This window comes from Spea bombifrons, chromosome 11, assembly GCF_027358695.1.
Source record: "Spea bombifrons isolate aSpeBom1 chromosome 11, aSpeBom1.2.pri, whole genome shotgun sequence".
Taxonomy (NCBI): Eukaryota; Metazoa; Chordata; class Amphibia; order Anura; family Pelobatidae; genus Spea; species Spea bombifrons.
The window spans coordinates 23359706-23378581 of record NC_071097.1 but is presented as its reverse complement, the minus strand read 5'-3'; the positions used below and the strand labels follow the sequence as shown (position 1 = coordinate 23378581).

The window sequence follows — 18876 nt, the reverse complement described above, 5'->3', positions numbered from 1 at the left end:
ACTGAGTTACCTAAAATCAGCAAAAACAAAGTCCAATGTATTGGAAAATGAATTCATGTTTCCACTATAATGAGGTAGTTGTTTGGGGGAATTGACATCATCATGGAAAGATGACAATGTTTTCTACAAGCTAAAAAGAACTTAAATGCCTCTAGAACTTGCTATGAAATATAAAAAAAGCCTGACAATAATGTTAATAGTTATTACAATGATTTTATTTGTTGCTTCCTAGGCTAATGTTCCACAGTCATTGCCAAGTGTGGTGACTTATACAACGTGGGCAATATTTATGAACAAATAAGCTTCAAGTGATAATTATTTTTATTTCTCAGTACTTACAATTACATCTGCTTTGCTGCTTAAACCTTTACCATAATCGTCTGTTGCGATCACTTCAAACTTGAAGTATGACCGCCTCATGTTTTTGAAAAGCATTGCTGTTTTGATAATTCCACTGTATACTTCAATAACAAAGCCTTCTTTGCCATCTTTGATTGGTGGCACCACTAGTTTGTAAGAATTAGCGCTGTAATTCCCGGTGTCTTTATCTGTTGTCTGTAAAGAAAGATGGTATAAAGTAAATAAAGCATACCTGAGGCAAAATAATTATAGTTGACAATACCATTAATCAACCAAGTGATATGTAGATTAACCAGTTTAATTATCAGTATATAAGTAATACAAAAAAAATATATGTTCTAGGTGATCTGTAAAAAAAAGTAAGCATGAATGTTTATTAGGATTTTCAAAGCTTTATTCATCTATTAATTCAAAGATTGAAGCAATTTATGTTAAAATATAAAGTGTAAAGAAAGAACATTCTTTAATGGATAATAAACCTGCAAATTCTTACTTATACACTCTGAGGACATGTAATTTTTAATGAGCTACAAGTTTCAGAACTTAGTGGCTTCACTCTGTGAGTGAGTGTGGTCTACTGCTTTGTGGCTCCTAGACTCCTAGCTCAACAGAGTCAAATAAAAAGTTTAGTTGACATCTCAACAGTGATCTCAAATCAACCTTAACTGGATATATGAGTAATTATATTTTCCATTGCAACTTGACCCAAGATTTTAATAAAAAGCATTGTCGTAAATCAAAAATATTTTTGCGATCAAAAGATCTCTTAGCACAAATTTTGTTTGCAAATCGTTCCCCACATTTACCAGCCAATAACGGAAAACAGCTCTTTAGTATCCTTGAGAATTTCCACAATATGAGGTTATCGCTGTATGTATATGGAGTTCTGATTCACTGCAATGACTCATCCCATTATTTATGTCTCTGTCCTCTAGTTATATAGGAAGAAGGAAGTAATTTAGGTTACGGGCGTTTTTTCCCCCGAAAGGGTAGCATTATATTTATATTTAAATACAGTCTTACGTAGAAAAGGGTTCCTGCAGATGTCAGTCTAAATACAATTCACGATGCATTCACTGAATAACCATTTTAAGGGAAAAACATCGTTTTGGGAAAAAATGGGAAAAATATTTTTTTTCCTCAAGCATAAAATACAGTGCAGTATACAATAATGTGGACTAGCATTGACCAAATAAAAGTACAGAAAACAATATTGTGGAAAATGTATTTTAATCTGATACCAGCAATAAAACAACATTGGTGAGAGTTCTTCTTTAATGACCCTGCAGGGATATACAAGGGACCACTGGCCTACTCAAGGCAGATGGGGGATGAGTAGAGCTGGTTTATGGCAGAGAGGGTATATGAAGCGATATGCTATGGTGACGAGAAGAAGGGCAGTGACGCAATATGTGCACTATTAGCAAGACTTGGAGCATTTAGGGAAAACTGAATGAAGGAACAAGAAGATAAATAGATCAGTTATAAAAGAGCATGTAGATGAAAGGAGGTGGAGGGGATGCAAAGGCCATCAGCTTGGGTCACCCCAGCTTTCCTCACTTGGAAACATTTAGCATATCAGTGGGATTTATTTGTCAGTTGTGTTGTACATTAGCAGAGATACAACTATGATAATTCAATGTTATTATCTCTTTTTATATAGGAGATCTTAAGGAACTTCAAAGAACACTACAGCCATGATCTATACTTTAATGCATATGATTGCTGAGTGATCGTTTTCTGCAGAATCTCCCATAGGCACTATTTTAGTGCACGAAGCCCAACTCATTATATACTTACCGCCCGTCAGCTTCGGTGCTGACTCAGCAAACTTCATGGGGGAGTCTAACAAGGTCTTTCCTGCTAATAGTGTCAAGAATGATTAGATCACGCAAGAGGGAAAGCTGCAGTTCCGTAGTGGCAGCTTCTTAAGGTTAGAGTTTTTTTTCCCTTTCAATAATGCATATTAAGCACTCTAAGCACAGCTTTTTTTCTGTGGAATAGCTCCCTGGGACATTTAACACCATGAAGGCTACTGCCAAGTTATACACAATTTTATATGTTTATTCAGTGTACTAAACTGGAAAATCTAGGAAAAAAAAGACATATTTGCTCTAAGAAGGACTTTGGAGAACAATATAGATTTAATAATAATAATAATAATGATAATAAACATTTTATAAAAGTATTTCTTTTTAAAGAATTCTTAAAAAAATATATAGATGTTCAGGAGCCGATGGGATACAACATGATTTCCAGAAATGCAAAGAGAGCGGTGAAGTAATAAATAAATAAATAATTCAACAAATGCAATTTTAAAAAAGGCATTTAATAGGTCACAAGAGTCTATTAAATTTGAAGACGATTGCTTTCTTTTCGCTTCTCTGCTGGTGTAGCATACAGCCATAGTACTTTAAAAATATATTATAGTCATGCTTGGTTGTGATTAATTTTTGAGGATTAAAGGGTTTATTTTACTTTAAAGTGTGTTAAGGCTAAATGAAAATAGCAAAGCTTATGTTGCCTTGGTGAATTATAAAGGAAAAGATGTTAATGTACAATGAAACAAGGATTTGCAGTTTCAAAAAGTATAAAACATTCATGTGGATGCGATATAGCAGGACCCTTTTAAAATGGTCAGGGAAGGAGGAGATGTGATAAAAACATTTAAGGGGCACTCAGCCATCATATGTACTTTATGTTAAAGATGCATTTTAAAGATGCATTGGTGATTCTGCCAAACACATCTCCTGGTGCGTAATATACTCCCCTCCAATCAGCTCCAGTTCTAGTGAAGGTTGTATGCAGAGGTCTGTTAGCACCCCAGTGCGCATGTGTACAGTTATCCTATTGATTTCAATGGAATCACTTTCCTGCCACTGATTGTCAGCCAATCAATGACAAACAAGTCAGATCATAGAGAAAGAGGGCAGCATGGCTGCAAATTCTGTGTCAAGTATGGATTCATTTCCAGTTGTATTTCCCATCATAATTTGATTAAATTTATACATAAACAGAAATATACTGATCCAAAATGACTTTTGCAGGCTCCCTCTGCTAATGCATAAAGGTTAAGTATCTCTCCAAAAAGTTTGTGTACATAGTCACATAGTAATAGGTTGATCCTATCCAATCCTCCTTGTTTTTGATCTACAAGTAAGGCAAAAAATACTCTGGGAGCAAAAATGACAGCAAATAAATATTGCATGGTCCAGGCTAGTAGGGTGGAATCGTGACAAGCACAATGCAAAAAAAAACTGCATTTTTTCCAAACAGGAATTGCCATTTATTTTTTTCCAGTACCAGCATAGGCAATTTGTATTCAGAATTATTAATTTTGTATTATCTTGAAACCTATTTAGTAATATGAACTGGCACAGCAATTCAGTTAATACCATTGCCTGACAAACATCCGCTTGTTAATTATCTCAAATTCACTTGGCATACTATGGCTAATGAAACCCAAATCAATTTCCATTTAAGTGATGAGATAACTGCCATCATCTGTGGACTATAATTTAGGTTGCCACAAACCAGATAAGCTTAAAAATATAGATAATGACATTTTATACAAACCCTAAGAGAGACTTCATACCTTTCAGTAGAAGGTGTAGTTCAGTCTTGATATGGCATTTATTACTGACCTCAAGTAGCTTTGCGAATGCATGACATTCTTATTGTTGTGTTGCTCTCTGAGGCCATCGATTTAGAAGATTATTCCCAGTGACATTCAGAATAGCTGCAAGTTTTACAGGCCTTTTTACTCATTCTTATACAGGTCAAATGTCCAGTGACTGCCACATAACTAGTGTACGCTCAAGTCTTCGAGTAGATCATGACTGTGATATCATGCAGACACCCATTATAACCACATGTTGTATGTTTTCAGATGAATGCACCTTTTACCTGTGTTCTACTACTGCAAAGTGGAATTGGCATAACACACGGAAAAAAAAAATAATGTAAGAGTTTGATTAAAATGTAAAAGTAGTTAAAATGCTGTTAAGGCACCAGTGAAAGATTATGGCCGATATAATACGTTTGATGGCAAAGTTGTGGAAAGGCATATGTTTAGACAGGTATCAGGTTATTGCAACAGCTGGCTGCTTGATTACAGCTCCCAGCTTGGAAAGACACATAGATAATTCTGTGAAGTGTAGTTTAATGAAATCTTATGGTTTGTCTGGTGTTGTTGACATTCATTTTCTGGTGTATTTTAGATCTGGTTTTTAGATACATCTGGTAAAATGTATAGAAATTGTGTTTTTTATATGTGATTTTATATGTTTCTGTATATTTTATTATTATTTTTTGTTATTTGTAATTACTGATTTGTTTATTTATGCACAGCCTTTTTATGGCCGTGTTTTCAAATGAAAAAAAAATATATAAATAGTTCAGCTGGGCCAAGAATACGGATCCCCCACTGATCCATAAAACGTGATTTATGTGGCACATCGCTAGCAGGTTTCAGCAGAAAATATCTCAAACGTTAATTTAGGGAGGCCTGAAATGTGCTAATTACAGTCAGTACATCTCTGCAGCTCAAACAGAAAAGCATCATACATTTCTCTATTATAGTTATTTATTGTGGTGAAATGCAAATGTGTGTTTAATTGAGTGTAATCATATTACTAGGAATCCTTAATTAGAGAAACACGGTGATTAGTATTAGAATTTTGGGTTATGAGCAAGAATTTCAATCTTCAAGGACAATTGGACGCAACAAGAAATAGTCTACATAATTCTACTGTTTTGGTGACTGAGGTCAGAAATATTACGTCTAAAAAGAGCCGGGTAATTCAAAAGAAATGGTGACAGTTCATCAAAACAGATTCTGCACCGCTGGCTGCTGCATGCAACTTGGAGAACTGTCTGAGCTGTTGTTGAAACATTGTGTAACATTTGAGTATGTTGTGGTTCAACGAACCCTGAGTACAGAGATCCGCAATCTTCTTCATTACTTATATGCATTTGACATTTAAAGCATTTAATTAAAAGGGAACTTTCACATTCCAGATTATACACAGCCTTTATTTTTAGAACTACATAAAAATATTAATGTTTCTTTTCCTTTTAACCTATGTAATCTAAAAAAAAATTTCATTTGAGTTGCATGTAGGAACTGCGATTTGTTGGACATCATATTTTTTGAACTGGTGCTTCGCATTAAGCTATTTGTGAAAAGGTATTGCACTTTTCCAAGAGTACCAGAGGCACGTGTTTTTGTCTGTTAACTATATATATATATATATATATATATATATATATATATATATATATATATATATATATATATATATATATATATAGGGAACTTTCACATGTATACATGTATATATACCTGTTTTTGGTAGACATTGTATTGCTGTTTAATTTTCTTCTTTTTTACACTAAATCTGGTAGCCTGTACTTGAAGTGCTGGTTCTTGTCTAAATACTCTGTAACCGTTTAACACAAACGTTCTCAGTACATACAAGGAGGTCTGAATTACTTTGATAAGAGTTTTCCTAAAATATGCTATTATAGTAGAAACCAAGCTGATTCATACTTTAATTCCACATTACTGCTACGTCAACATTTTAGAAACTGTGAAACTCGAAAATGTATTTTTCCAACCACATAATATACAGCTACAGCCTCATATGCCAACCTCACTATTGTATATATTATATTAGGACCTAAATGTTCATGTGACAAAATAAGTATATTAAATGTTATTTGTCATGGTAACCTAGCTCCTGAGGCTGAGGACACATGGGGGTAGGTATGAGTTTGGGAGGGGGGCCATGATGAATTTATGGGGAGACTCCTTGTCTGCCTGCCCAGTCACTTCTTATGTCTAAGTCACCCTGTGCTCAAATTTGGGGCATAGGGTAACTGGAAAATCCAGTCCGGTCTGCCCTAACCAGACTTTCATGGACTAGCCAGCTATGGGGGCTCTACAGGGCTGGAAACACTCCATGCGCCTGACTGGGACCTAGCCACAAATCCATGGACTGTGCGGCCGCTAGCACTTCAAGTACATATATATATATATATATATATATATATATATATAACACAATTTCGTCCACCACTCTTGACATATCTGGGCCAGTACTGACAACTATATCCACCATTGCATGGTGTCCTGTTTTGTTGCATTACAACCAGAAATTAAAATGGCTTTGTTCGGTTTGTATAATTACACAACATACCTACCACTTTGAAGATGCATTTTTTTTATTGTGAAACAAACAAGAAATAAGACAAATAACAGAAGACTTGAGTGTACATAACTATTCAATACTTTGTAGAGCCTCCTGTTGCTTTAGCAGCAGGCTTAGGGTTATTGTTCTGCTGGAAGGTGAACCTCCATCTCAGTCTCAAATCTCTGGAAGACTGAAACAGGTTCCCCTCAAGAATTTCCCTGTATTTAGTGCCATCCACCATTCCTTCAATCCTGACCAGTTCCCCAGTTCTTGTTGATGAAAAACATCCCCACTGCATAATACTGCCAACACCATGTTTCACTGTGGATGGGAGGTGTTGGGTTTTTATCTATTACCTTCTTCCATATGTTTGGGAAATCTCCCACATGCCTTTTGGTGAACAGCAAACGTGTTTGCTTATTTTATTTTTCTTTAAGTAATGGCTTTTTTCAGGTCACTCTTCCCTAAAGCTTAGCTCTGTGGAGTTCATGACTTAAAGTGATCCTATGGGCAGCTCATTCAGAGTTGTCTTTGGTCTCTTTGTTGCCTCTCTGATTACTGCCCTCATTGCCTGGTTCATGAGTTTTGGTGGGCGGCCCTCTGTTGGCAAGTTTGTTGTGGTGCCATATTCTTTCCATATCTTAATAATGGATTTAATGGTGCTCCGTGGGATGTTCAAAGTTTCGGATATTTTTTTATAACCCAACCCTGATCTGTACTTCTCCACAACTTTGTCCCTGACCTGTTTGGAGAGGTCTTTGGTCTCCATGGCACTACTTTATTATTATTATTATTACTATCCTTTATTTATATAGCGCCAACAGTTTACGCAGCGCTTAATACAATACATAAATTCAAGGGATATGACAAGAATTGACAGACTAAGACAAACCAATACATTTGGTGGAGAGAGCCCTGCTCGCAAGCTTACTTGCTTGGTGGTGCCCCTTGCTCAATGGTGTTGCAGACTCTGGGGCCTTTCAGAACAGGTATATGTTTACTGAGATCATGTGACACTTAGACTGCACACAGGTGGACTTTATTTAACTAATTATATGACTTCAAAGAAGTCACATGAAGGTACTTGGTTGCACCAGATCTTATTTAGGGGCTTGATAGCAAAGGGGATGAATGCATATACACACAGTACTTTTCCATTTTTTATTTCTTTGAATTTTTTTTAAAAAAAAATATTTTCTTAATTTCACTTCACCAGCTTGGGCTATTTTGTGTATTCCATGAAATCCAAATAAACATGTGATGGGAAACTAATGGCAGACTAAAACAGATTGATGCTCCTTTTTCAGGCCATAGTCTTGTTTGGAATCTTGGTCTTTTACACCTTACATCCCTGCATGTTCCCCTGAATCCTGTGAGGTTTGAAATATTTGAGGGACTTTCTTCCTACTCATCACACACAAGATAAAAACTCCTAAAAACATATTTCATGTACATTTTACCTTTACTTTGAGCACTGAGGCAAACATTCTGGCATCTTCTGATACTCCTCCCAGATAGATTTTTTTTGAAAAAACGGGAGTGTGGTCATTTTCATCCAGTATTTCAATGAACACCATAGCTGTATTACCTAAATGTAAATCATAAAAATAAAATACATAAATAAAAGATAAAAGCAAAACAAAATGCAAATGATAAAAGTACAGATAATTCCTATAGAAACTTTTCGTATTAAAAGTACAGATATTTCTTATAGAAACACTTTGCATTTAAAAGTAAAGATAGTGCTTATAGAAACACTTTGCATTATTATAAATTGCTTTTATCAATGTTCTTTTCTTGTATATGTTTTTGTTTGTTACACTTGTCAAAATCAATTTTAACGTGTTTGTGGACAATCTCTCAAAGCAAAGAACTAGTACGTAAACAGGAAGGGAAATAATAGCTGTAAATCCACGATAAATTGGATTTAGTGCAAGTGAATCTTTGTATATGCATCTTCCTATAGAAAACGCTGCCTACACAGAGGGAGAGATGTAGACATGAATACTCGTTTTAAGTGGTTCAGCTATGTATTTGTATGACAACAGTGTGTCTTTCTCTTTTTCGCTTAAATGTACATTTTCAGTACAGATCTAAAAATATGACATCAGGGACAACTCACGCAAAACCATAGGGATCCAGTGCCCCAGGCAATTGAAAAAGTGAACAGCAACTAGGATTATGGGATAACAGCTGTACCTAAATAACCAACTATACATATTACCATACACTACAATGTCTGCAAACTTCTGTAAACTAAGTAAAAATTAGACTGACGGATGAGATTCAAAATGATGAAATGGCCAATTATAAGTTAATGACTCAGGCTTAATGGTCATTCATTAACAACCACACTTTAATCGTGCCTTCTCATTTCTACCAAGGGTATGGTGCACTTATGATAATTTGTGATGGATCAGAAGGTGAAGGTGGCTAACCTTTAGTAGCTGCTAAACTATAATTAACCACTGATCCGTTCCGTGACCAATATCTATGTCGCTACTTCTGTGCTATATTGTATCGCCATCAACTGTTAAGTGCCTTGCACTTCATTCATACATTTGGTAAATTACTATTGTAATCACTTTTAGCAGAATGAAATGCATAGTTTATATATAAGGCACTGTGCTCCTGCATACATAAATCAAAAAGACATGGAGTTCTGATGCCGAGAAGCATGTTTAATAGAAATCTGTGATTATTCTCTTTAAAGTAAAAAAAAAACTATTTTTTTCTCTTGAATCTATAGGTAAAATGTTCTATAACGTTACTGATTCCGAAAATAATTTTTTTTCTGCTTCTCTTCTTCTTATAACCTTTTCACATTCTCATTTCCTTTTCTAGATGTTACATTACCATATGCTGTGTCAGCTCCAGTAACAACATTACCACTTTCAACCCCCTGCTTACCTTGTATCTGGTCTTTGATTGTACACTTCTCAGTTCGCCAGGTTCCTTTTTGATTTACTTTAAAAAATACTAAATGCCCTAGTTTATGAACCATCAAAGCGCTCTACCAAAAATGTGAAAACGAGTGTCATTTTTAACATCAAGGAAAAAGCTTTACTGTCTTAGTTTAGCAGTTTGTTTTTAGTTATGGGGAATGTTTGGCATAAAAAACCAAAATATTGAAAGATATTGAAAGCTGTTAATTGGAGCATTTTATGATTATTATTATTATTATATATTATTAACAATAAAATCAGATTGTTACATTACATCGAAGCCTCTGACCCTCTAGTTATAGATTATGACCTCTCGTTCTAACATTTCATTGGGTGGGTAATACTATGGGTTTCATCAGACACATTATTTGGGATTTTAATATTACAACATGGACATCTTTATTGGGTTTTTTTTTCACAGTCTGACTTTCCTCTGCTATTCAAGCTCAGACGTATTAACTGGGGCAGTTTTTTTTAGATACATTATAAATTTTACTTATAGTGTATGTAACATAAACATGATTAAACATGATTAACATATAGGACACAGATATATTGTATATTCTAGTGTTACAAGTGATGTATTTCCTTGTTTAGGCATGAAAATAAATGTAGTTTGAATAAGAGCATTTCACAACATATTTTATCCATGTATATTGGTTCTGTTCCGTGCATCGATGTGGTTTATATGTGGAGATAATGCAAAGGATGGTCCAAATTTGATGTTGATTTTGCTAAATATTTTCTTGGGAAGCATCTAATATGCAGCTGTACAGTTGCCATGACAAGAGGGCCAATTACATGTATACAGAAGATTGCTATTATTGGTCTCCATGGAAACACATTTTGGACTGTTGATAAGCATGCATACAATACTCAGATTCTTGTAGGTGAGACCAATGGATTTAATTACTTCTTGTTATTTATCGGTTATTCGCAATGCTCAGATTCCTTTTTTGTACGTGTTCTGATTGTGTTATAAGTGACACAATCTCTCCGTAGATCATGATCCTCTAATGCACCATCTGACCTTAAGAGCCAGGTTTCCTTCTAATCTTGGAACTAATTCACACACCACAATGTCCTGTTGCTCTCCAAATAGTATGTAAAGGTTTGAATTGCATAGTTACTTGATATCTTTAGCTTTTTTTTACCCGATGATGGTAATTTGTAGCTGAAAGTTGGCAGGTGAGGCAATGAGATACAAACATTTTCTATTGGAGAGTGAGATGTTTGTCTTTATATGCATTTTTTGGGTTGTTACAGGACTGTTCCCTTTTACCTGATGCATGGTTATATATATATTTTTGTATATGTGTATTTTTGTGCGCTACTCAATGCTGATATGCAAACAGGAGATTAGAATTTGTTTTGGCACTTTAAGGCCAGTGACTAATAAATGAAGTACACCCTGCTTCACATTGCAACATGATGATGTATGTATCTAGTAGGTGGATGCACTCTAAAGGATGGCAGTAAAGGTATGAAGGAGAGCCAGGTGGACAGTCCAGGCTCGGAAATGTATATAAAGAATAACATAACCTATAAGAAGAGAGGAAAAAGGTTTGGAGAAACACTACTATCTCACACAAATTTATTTTATGTTAAAATGCTGATTTATGTCTAATAGCAAGCTTCTCCAGATGCAGGATACACAGAATCACCCAGGAGTTAATGCTATTAAAACTTTATCTCCCAAAGTTGAACATAAGTTAAAAGGTGCATCCAATATTTTTAAAAGTTATTTATCCAATCATCATTTATTCAAACATCATTCATTCTACTATGTTGTAAATCTAATGTTTCCCTTTTGACACATACAGTATATCCAAGTTGTCATCATGGGGGCCACAAACAGAGATATTGATGTGATTATACTGTGGAGAATGCCAACCAGATTCCACATCAGACAGCCAATATGCAACCAAACATTTAACAAGAATAGAAAATCCTCATGTCAATCTGGTGTTTATCCATTTCTGACTATTCTCAACCCGTGGAACATGTGATGTAGTATATTTAGGTCTCAGGTATTATCAAAATTAAAAAATACCCATACCATAGACTGCTAAGATCACTTGGAAGGAGCTGCCTTTCATACGCCATATAAAAAATACCAGTACTGCTTTAGCAGAACGCCAAATTAGTTATTTTTATTTTGCTGTGGAACATGGTTTGGAAGAAAACTCTCTGGAGAAAACCTCTCACTGTCGCTAAAAAGGTTTCTCAACAGAAAGAAATACAGTTGTTTTTTGAAAGAATACTATATGTTTTATGAGAAATAATATGGTTTTAGTAGCTATTCTACCTATACAACTTTTACAGTCTGTTTTAGTCCCAGTCTGTATTGTTAAGAAGAATGCAGTCTGTGGGTGCACACAGTATTGTCCCGGCTCTTCTTTCCCCTAATTTAAATCTTTAAATTAGGGGTGTTGCCTATAATATATTTTGAGATATTTTCAATATCCCCCTACATCTGCAAATCGTACCCTTGTCTCTTAAGACAAAAATAAGAATACTTGCTCTTATGATCATACTGTAGATACCGATGGAAGGTTCCAGTTGGTCGGACAATTGCTTTGGTTATATGACAATTAAAAACTTTTCAACAGACCTGTTCTATATATATATATATATATATATATATATATATATATATATATATATATACAATCCCATGTTCAGAAAGTAGTTCAGAAAGTAGAAGCACCCAGTGAGCCATAGATCACAAACGATAAAAAGATAATGTTCAATGTCTATTGTATTGTATTTAATTGAGCTTTGAAATGGTATTCAATTAAATTCTCTATTATCAAAAGGGTTGTTAACCATTAAATGATACATAAGGAATTCATCACTACAGAGAGCTTTATTGTAAAGACTATTGTTAATAAAGATAAACCTTTGTTACATAGCAATTTCTGTACCAAGACAAACTGAGAAGTCTTCGATTTTGTCCAGGTGATGCTAAGGTTCTTCTTTCTCTGAGCAGACATGCAAGGTTTGGCCGTGTTCTCTTACTGTCCATGCCCCCCCAACTCCCTTCCTAGTTTTTCCAACCTTTTCCACCAAAGGATGTGTGAGGCTAGCCCTGTCACACCGCTAACCCTGGTCCCTCATAAAGCCATGAAAATTTCCGGTTATGGAGATCATCTACACACATATTCAGTTTGAAAAAGCAAAAGAAGAAAGACATTTCCTACAAAATGTATATGTTTTTCAATGACAGGAATGATCTTAAAGAGATCAATAATTGTTCATAGAAAAAAAAATTACACCTTTACAAAGCACATGCAGTCTTTTGATAATTTCATGAGAAGACTTCAGTCAGAGTATTCAACGTTTGCCAACTCCAACTACCGAAGCTAAACCAATGTGCTACCTGTTATCTTCTCAGGTAGGTGCTTAACCTAAAGCGGACTGTACTTTCTAAAAGAAGCAGAGCACATTAATACAATAAAGAAGTGGGCAAGATAAAAAATGATGTGCACCTATCAAGGTTTACGTTGGGGATAAGAGACCATTCATTTTTACTTGTTAAATTACTTTTATTACCTTTTGATTTGTGACAGCTGAGAGAATATAGCATATTACAAGTTATTGAACATGACAATGAAAACTCTTGTTAAAAAGAGCAATCTCTTCACTGGAGTGATTGTTTGGATTCTCTTTCATAAAAGAAGGGAAAAAGAGACAATCCCTGTGGTTTAGCCTTTGTTGTATTAGTCTGGTTGCTTTCTGGATAATAGTTTTGTTATGATTTCTAAAATATACTGAATCATTTTCAAAGAACTCTTTGTTATGGAAGTTTCCCATTGCTACCTGTCTGGTCACAGAAGACAGATTTTATGTTGCATTAGGTAAGGGACTCTATATAGTCACTTTAAGGGAATCTGCTACTTTCCCTGATCCCATATTTTATAGTCCATTGTAGTCCATCTGTTTATGTTATGATATTTACATATAGCAAAGAACTAGGGAAGAAAAGGATCCTTGGCACTTGAATGTCAGTGGCGCTAAATGATGTACACTCTTACACGCATGAAGCACGCAGCCACGCATATCCAGCAGTAGTAGTAAGTGTGCACCACCATCGCCCAGTTGCCAGTCAGACCAGTTTATGTTTCAAACATTCTTGTGCATGCTCGTCAACATTTTATTGGGCCACACTGGCATTTGGGGTGTGGTTAGTAGGTGGGGCTACTGAAAGAACTTTGCACTTGTTAGTTTTCATGAAAAGTTCATGTAAGTGGTTGAGTCACCATGGTACCTGATGCAATGTTCCTACTGATTGGATCATTTACTGATATGATACGACCACTCAATAATTTGCAACATAATTCCCTCCTTATAAGTAACCCCCATGTGTTAGTCTTGTTTCATGAAATACATTGTGTAAATAGAATGGTATTCACAGTTGTTGAAGACAACTATGGTTTCTGAATTGTGCATGCCAAAGTGGCCCTGGCACGTTAAGACCAGCGGCCTCCAATTGATGCAACGTACGTCTCCACAGTCTTGCAGCTAGCGTCCCCGATGTGTCAGTCCAGCCTTGTGCTCTTGTATCTGGTGGTAACTTAAGTCTTAAATTAATTTATTATTTATTATTAGTAGAGATGCTACTTATACCCTACACATGTGCCTGAAACACTGTTCAAAAACAGTTGAGGTGATAGATTCCCTTTGATATAACTTCTCAAAAATATGTTTGATAAGGGTTCATGTTTCAAAGAAGAATTTCTCAAGTGCCAGAAAACACATATGAATTTGCTTAAGGAAATGGAATGCACATGATTTTTTTTTCACTTGATAAGAACTATGAAGGCAATGTTTGAAAGGTGTGATTCACATAATTTAACCTGGATGATAAGACTAGAGCTGTCATGCAATTACTACATTTAAATTGGATGACTGCTTAAATCATGGCGTGTAGCTAAAGAGATGTTAATTATACATGCCGTACACATCGGTTCAGAATTATTTGCATGTACAATCTCAATAAAGAAAATCATGCTGCAGATTGTTAAAAAAATCAACCAAACTTTTGTATTACTTTGTAGACAATCAATCTCTTTGATTTAAGTATACTGTTAATATTTCTGGAACAATGCAATATGAAAGGCCAAACACGGCAAACTTTTTGTGCAAGGAACGGACAATTTGGTGTTGCTTAACGTAAAGTTAGTTCTTCGAAGAGATCTCACGGACTTGAGAATGCATTATATAGGACCAGCTTGGCCTTCTTTGTGTAAAGGAAACCTGTTGGGGTTCGCACACTGTTGAACATGTTCGTTAGGTTGGAGGCCCCGGGGCAATTTTAGGTTTCTAGTTATGTCCCTGCACATCGTGGACGAGGTGAAATAACTGACATTACTATATCTTTTATACCTTCTTTCCCAAAAGTCCATTCACCAAAAAGTAGCTGCACACAGAAAATCTGAATTTGCTGCTGCAAACTCACACAATTTAAGTCTCAACCTAAATTCACATATTCTCCATGCCAACATGGATGTCCATTTGTGGAAAATAAGAAATTACATACACCGCAGGAGAGTTATGCTGAAAAATGATTGATTTGCACAGAAATCTATGCATTAATTTATAAAAAAAAAAGTTAAACAATTATAAAAAATTTTTAATATTTTATATATATATATATATATATATATTAGTTATATTAGTTACAGTCAGTGTCAATAGACAAAGCAATTGCATCCTCTTAACCACTGATGGTCCACAGGGGAATAAAAAACACATACTTGCAAAACCAATGACGATTTTACAATCCACTCGTCAGAATCATATTTCTGTATTTATTACTGGGAACTTTTTTATTTGGCTGAGATGAAGATACACATACATTGCTGGTCAATAACCGATATCCCCCGAAAGTAATTCTTGCCTCACTTTATTTTTCCACAGGTTGCAATAGTGCAATAATGTTTGGCATATGCGAGGCAAGTAGGCAGGGAGCAAAGGGAAGAAGCAGTGTGGAGTAGGAAGACAGTAAGAACTCTCCTGCCTGATGAAAGAAGAAATTGGCCTAAAGGCCCAGGGAAGCAAGGCTTCACCCAGAGTCTTAGGGTCAAACCTAGAGATATTCCAGATGTCAAGTACACACCAGAGGAGTTATTCATCCTGCTAAACTATATCTAAGTTGTAGAACAGAAAAGAAACTGCCAGAGGGCCAGATCCCTCTAGATACAGGATGCCACAGATGGATACACAGAACAGGCACTTCTTTATATCAGACATGTACACAAAACCGATAGATAGCCAATGCGGGGATCAGTACAAAAAGCGGGTAGTCAGACGTAGCCAAGGTCGGTACACTGAGCAAGTAGTCAGAGCAGATAGTCAGGAACAGCCAGGTACGGTAAACAGAGAGGTTAAACCAGCCAGGAATCATACACGGTATCAGGATACAGATTTGCAAGGAAAAAGGAGCAGAAATGGCAACACTACAACACAAATATAGGACCACACTAGGGTTATTGCAAATTGCATCTCGGGGCTTTTATGTTATGAAGCTCAGTCTGCCCCTTCCCTCACATTGTGTGTCACGGGAGCTTCACCTGTTCCGCTCATGCCCCAAAATAACTGTGCAGAAGGCAGCCATCAAGTAAGCAAACAATTAAAAGGAGAGAGTGCTCTGGCTAGCCCTAGCTTGGCCTCTGCGAGTGGGCCACCTGGTTACAACAGCTGGTTATGTTTATTTAAGATACCTCGGAGGAAAAAATAGCAAATGGTAAATTGCTACTTACCGTAAACATTCTACATATATATATTAGTTGTGTTATCAGAATGGTTTTACTTTAATATATTTCACAGTAATGCCAAGTGGTCTTTAGTTCAAATCTGACTACGCAACAGCTTAACAAACAAATACTTTGCTTTGTTAGGATAAAGATTGAATATAGGCTACTCGTGCAAGTCATCAATTAAGCAATGATAAAGTTATTGGGCTCTAGAGAAATGCATCAGTTTGTCAGCATCTTTCCTCATTAGACTGTTGGTTTAATTCATTTGTGTCACTTAATGCTGGAGCTTTGCAGATTATGGTCTTTATATCTCAAATGGCACTAATATTTTCCAGCTTTATTGTTCATAGTATGTATAAAAATTAAGTTATTACTTTACACATGAATAGTATTTTGTGATGTGACACAATTTAATACTCATGAAACACTAACTTTGACATGGCTCCATCTTAAAGGGAAATACTTCAGAGATAGTATACCTTCAGGGTAATCTTTTTGCATTTGCTTTTTAAGTTAATAAATATAGTTTCTATATAAAAATGTTTTAAAATGTTTTAGTGCAGCTTAAAGCATTGCATTGTCTATTAACACAAAGTATTAACACAAATATGAGTTCTTCTAGCTAGCTTGACTTCTAACTTAAACACAGATAAAATTGTTCTTAATTAAGTCACACTGACAATCTGTTCATAGCAAGTTACTCTAAAAGTTGTTTTGAGTCAGCTTGGCAGTCAAGTTGAATATGGGCTCCAACATGACTTCTCTAACTCAATCATACTCAGCTCGACTTGATGACTAACTAAATTACTAACCTGATCAATACACAAAAGTAGGCTCAACTTGACTATAACTAATATTTAGTGAACATACAAGTTGCTGTTTGTGTTGGTTTAAGAGATGTCACAAACAGGGGCCATAAAGACTCTTCAAGGTAGTATACCAGGGTGGAATCTATAGGCTAGTGCCAAAGTATCTTTGAACACGTAGGGTACAGAAACAATGTAGCCAATAAGCGACGTGGAGTCAGGCTAGCCAGGGTCAGGATCAGGATATTAGACGCATATTAGGACGCATGAACCAATTGAACTGCAGGAACAACAGGATTTCATGGAACTCTAGATAAGGGCAGATGGACAAACCCTAGCCAAGAGAAACAACAACACAAAACGTCAAGAGCACTGGGACTTGATCTCCATCAACAGAAACCTAATGATTTGGCAAGAGGAGAATCAATTTAAATGTGCTTTAAATATACTCATAAAGGCATCACTTCTAAAGCATTCTTAAATTATATGCATAAGAAAACAATTCAGATAACATCAATTGGCGTGCAATTTCAGTGTTACTTAATTGAAGACTGCTCATCCAGTGTCACCTAGCCCCAAGTGGTTTAACATTAAATTATCTCTGAACTCTTCAGTGGTGCATTAATTCATTGCTACTTAACCCCTCATTATTGCATCAATTCTGTGCCACCAAACAAGAGAGTGACAGGGAATCTCACTGAGTTACACTAATTTTAGCATGGCAAGAAATTCTTCTTTGTTAATGATAATGATTCACACTTGTCCAACAATGTCTGTGCACTTGAACACTTAATTCAAGTCTATTTCATCTACAATCTAACTAGCAATTACATCCAACATTATTAGATTTCTATACTGTGAAATCATACCGGATATGGAGATATAGATTTAAGCTTAATTTAGAAGGACACCATTGAACTTATAATTCAACACAAGCCTTTGGAAGAAAAAAATAAATTACCTAATTTCTTTAAACACTTACCATAAATTATTTTATATTGGTTAAATTATTAATGTTTAACTGTATTATAAAGTATTTTGAGGGCACACATCTTCATATTCAAAAAAATAATTAATCATTGCATTAAATAAAATTGGCCTTTATTGCAAGTGTACAATCTAGAAGTTATTTGCCACTTGTGTGTAATAAACACAAAGTGTCCTGAAATAAAGAAAAATATTTCATATGTGAGATATATTCTGTATACGTAATACACATTCATAGTTCACAGGCCCTACCCTAAGGAAACATTTGATGGAAATCCACCATAGCATTGAAACTTTTTTTTGTGGTCTGAATCTCAAAGATACCAACAAGTTTTAAAAAATCATTGGCTTATGTATTAATGTTTTTTTTTAGAAACCAATTGTAAAGCTTCTATTTTATCGAATGCAATTTAACCGGTATGCTAGCATTAAATTTGTGTGTACGCATTCTTGCGTAAGAAATCATATTTTTAGATACCATGTAAACACTCAAGTGTTTTAGATTTTATTATATTAATATGATTTGTCAAAAACTGTGATTTTGTAAATGTTTTTCCCGATATCTCAATTTGCATTTAGTGCTCTTCAAATTACGGGTACTTGATAGTTTACAGCTTGCTTGACTCAGGAGTAAAAAGCATATGTAACACACTACAACATGTCTTATGACTTGACTAGCATTATCTGATGTGCTTGTGTTCAACACATTTATCAGAATAAACCCTTGCAGTAGCGATAAGCAGAGTCTATATACAATTTGATGCCAAAATAGTGGATATATTTATCTTGCTCAGTCTTGCATACACCTTATATAGGTACGCTT

General features: G+C 35.3%; 1 protein-coding gene across 1 annotated transcript in view; it reads right to left on the bottom strand.

Moving 5' to 3' along the window:
• Positions 1-18876, bottom strand: part of LOC128468247 (uncharacterized) — a 98001-nt gene that overhangs the window by 57228 nt on the left and 21897 nt on the right. Inside the window, exons 6-7 of the mRNA XM_053449936.1 lie at positions 8015-8142; positions 340-555 (exon numbers count right to left, since the gene is read on the bottom strand). Coding sequence (XP_053305911.1) covers positions 340-555; positions 8015-8142 — 344 coding nt within the window. The remainder of the gene's footprint in view (positions 1-339; positions 556-8014; positions 8143-18876) is intronic.